Source organism: Penaeus monodon, chromosome 32 (assembly GCF_015228065.2).
Source record: "Penaeus monodon isolate SGIC_2016 chromosome 32, NSTDA_Pmon_1, whole genome shotgun sequence".
Classification (NCBI taxonomy): Eukaryota; Metazoa; Arthropoda; class Malacostraca; order Decapoda; family Penaeidae; genus Penaeus; species Penaeus monodon.
The window spans coordinates 26,158,039-26,158,455 of record NC_051417.1 but is presented as its reverse complement, the minus strand read 5'-3'; the positions used below and the strand labels follow the sequence as shown (position 1 = coordinate 26,158,455).

The following is a 417-nucleotide window of genomic DNA, read 5'->3' as shown; positions in this document are numbered from 1 at the left end:
AGATATTGTCATTTACTTTCATTTATAAACTATGAAAATAACTGGAGAAATATATGCATGTATAGTACAGTATTAATAATGACGAGTAAGTTACGAGTAAGTCAAAGTAAGTCAAATAGAATCAATGATAATATTCTAATATTGAACCACAAGTAAGTGAAACCCGATGTATTGTTCCCGTAGATTTTCCCCGACAAACCTATTGTTTGGAAATACCTTGTATTGATTGGACCCACCTGTAGAGAGAAAGAGGAAGGGTAATCAGCAAGGTGGAAGCAGCCATGATGAATTCACGCCTCGCCAGCACAGACTCTTCACCGATTCCTGTGACTCGAATGAGCACTTTAGTCATTGTGTCGCCTACAATGATGTTGTAACTGATGAGTGCTGTAGGAGAGAGAACATGAATAAACAACC

At 37.6% G+C, this 417-nt stretch overlaps 1 protein-coding gene across 1 annotated transcript in view; it reads right to left on the bottom strand.

Moving 5' to 3' along the window:
- Window positions 1-417, bottom strand: part of LOC119593768 (putative sodium-coupled neutral amino acid transporter 11) — a 33,715-nt gene that overhangs the window by 8,135 nt on the left and 25,163 nt on the right. Inside the window, exon 4 of the mRNA XM_037942785.1 lies at window positions 237-387. Coding sequence (XP_037798713.1) covers window positions 237-387 — 151 coding nt within the window. The remainder of the gene's footprint in view (window positions 1-236; window positions 388-417) is intronic.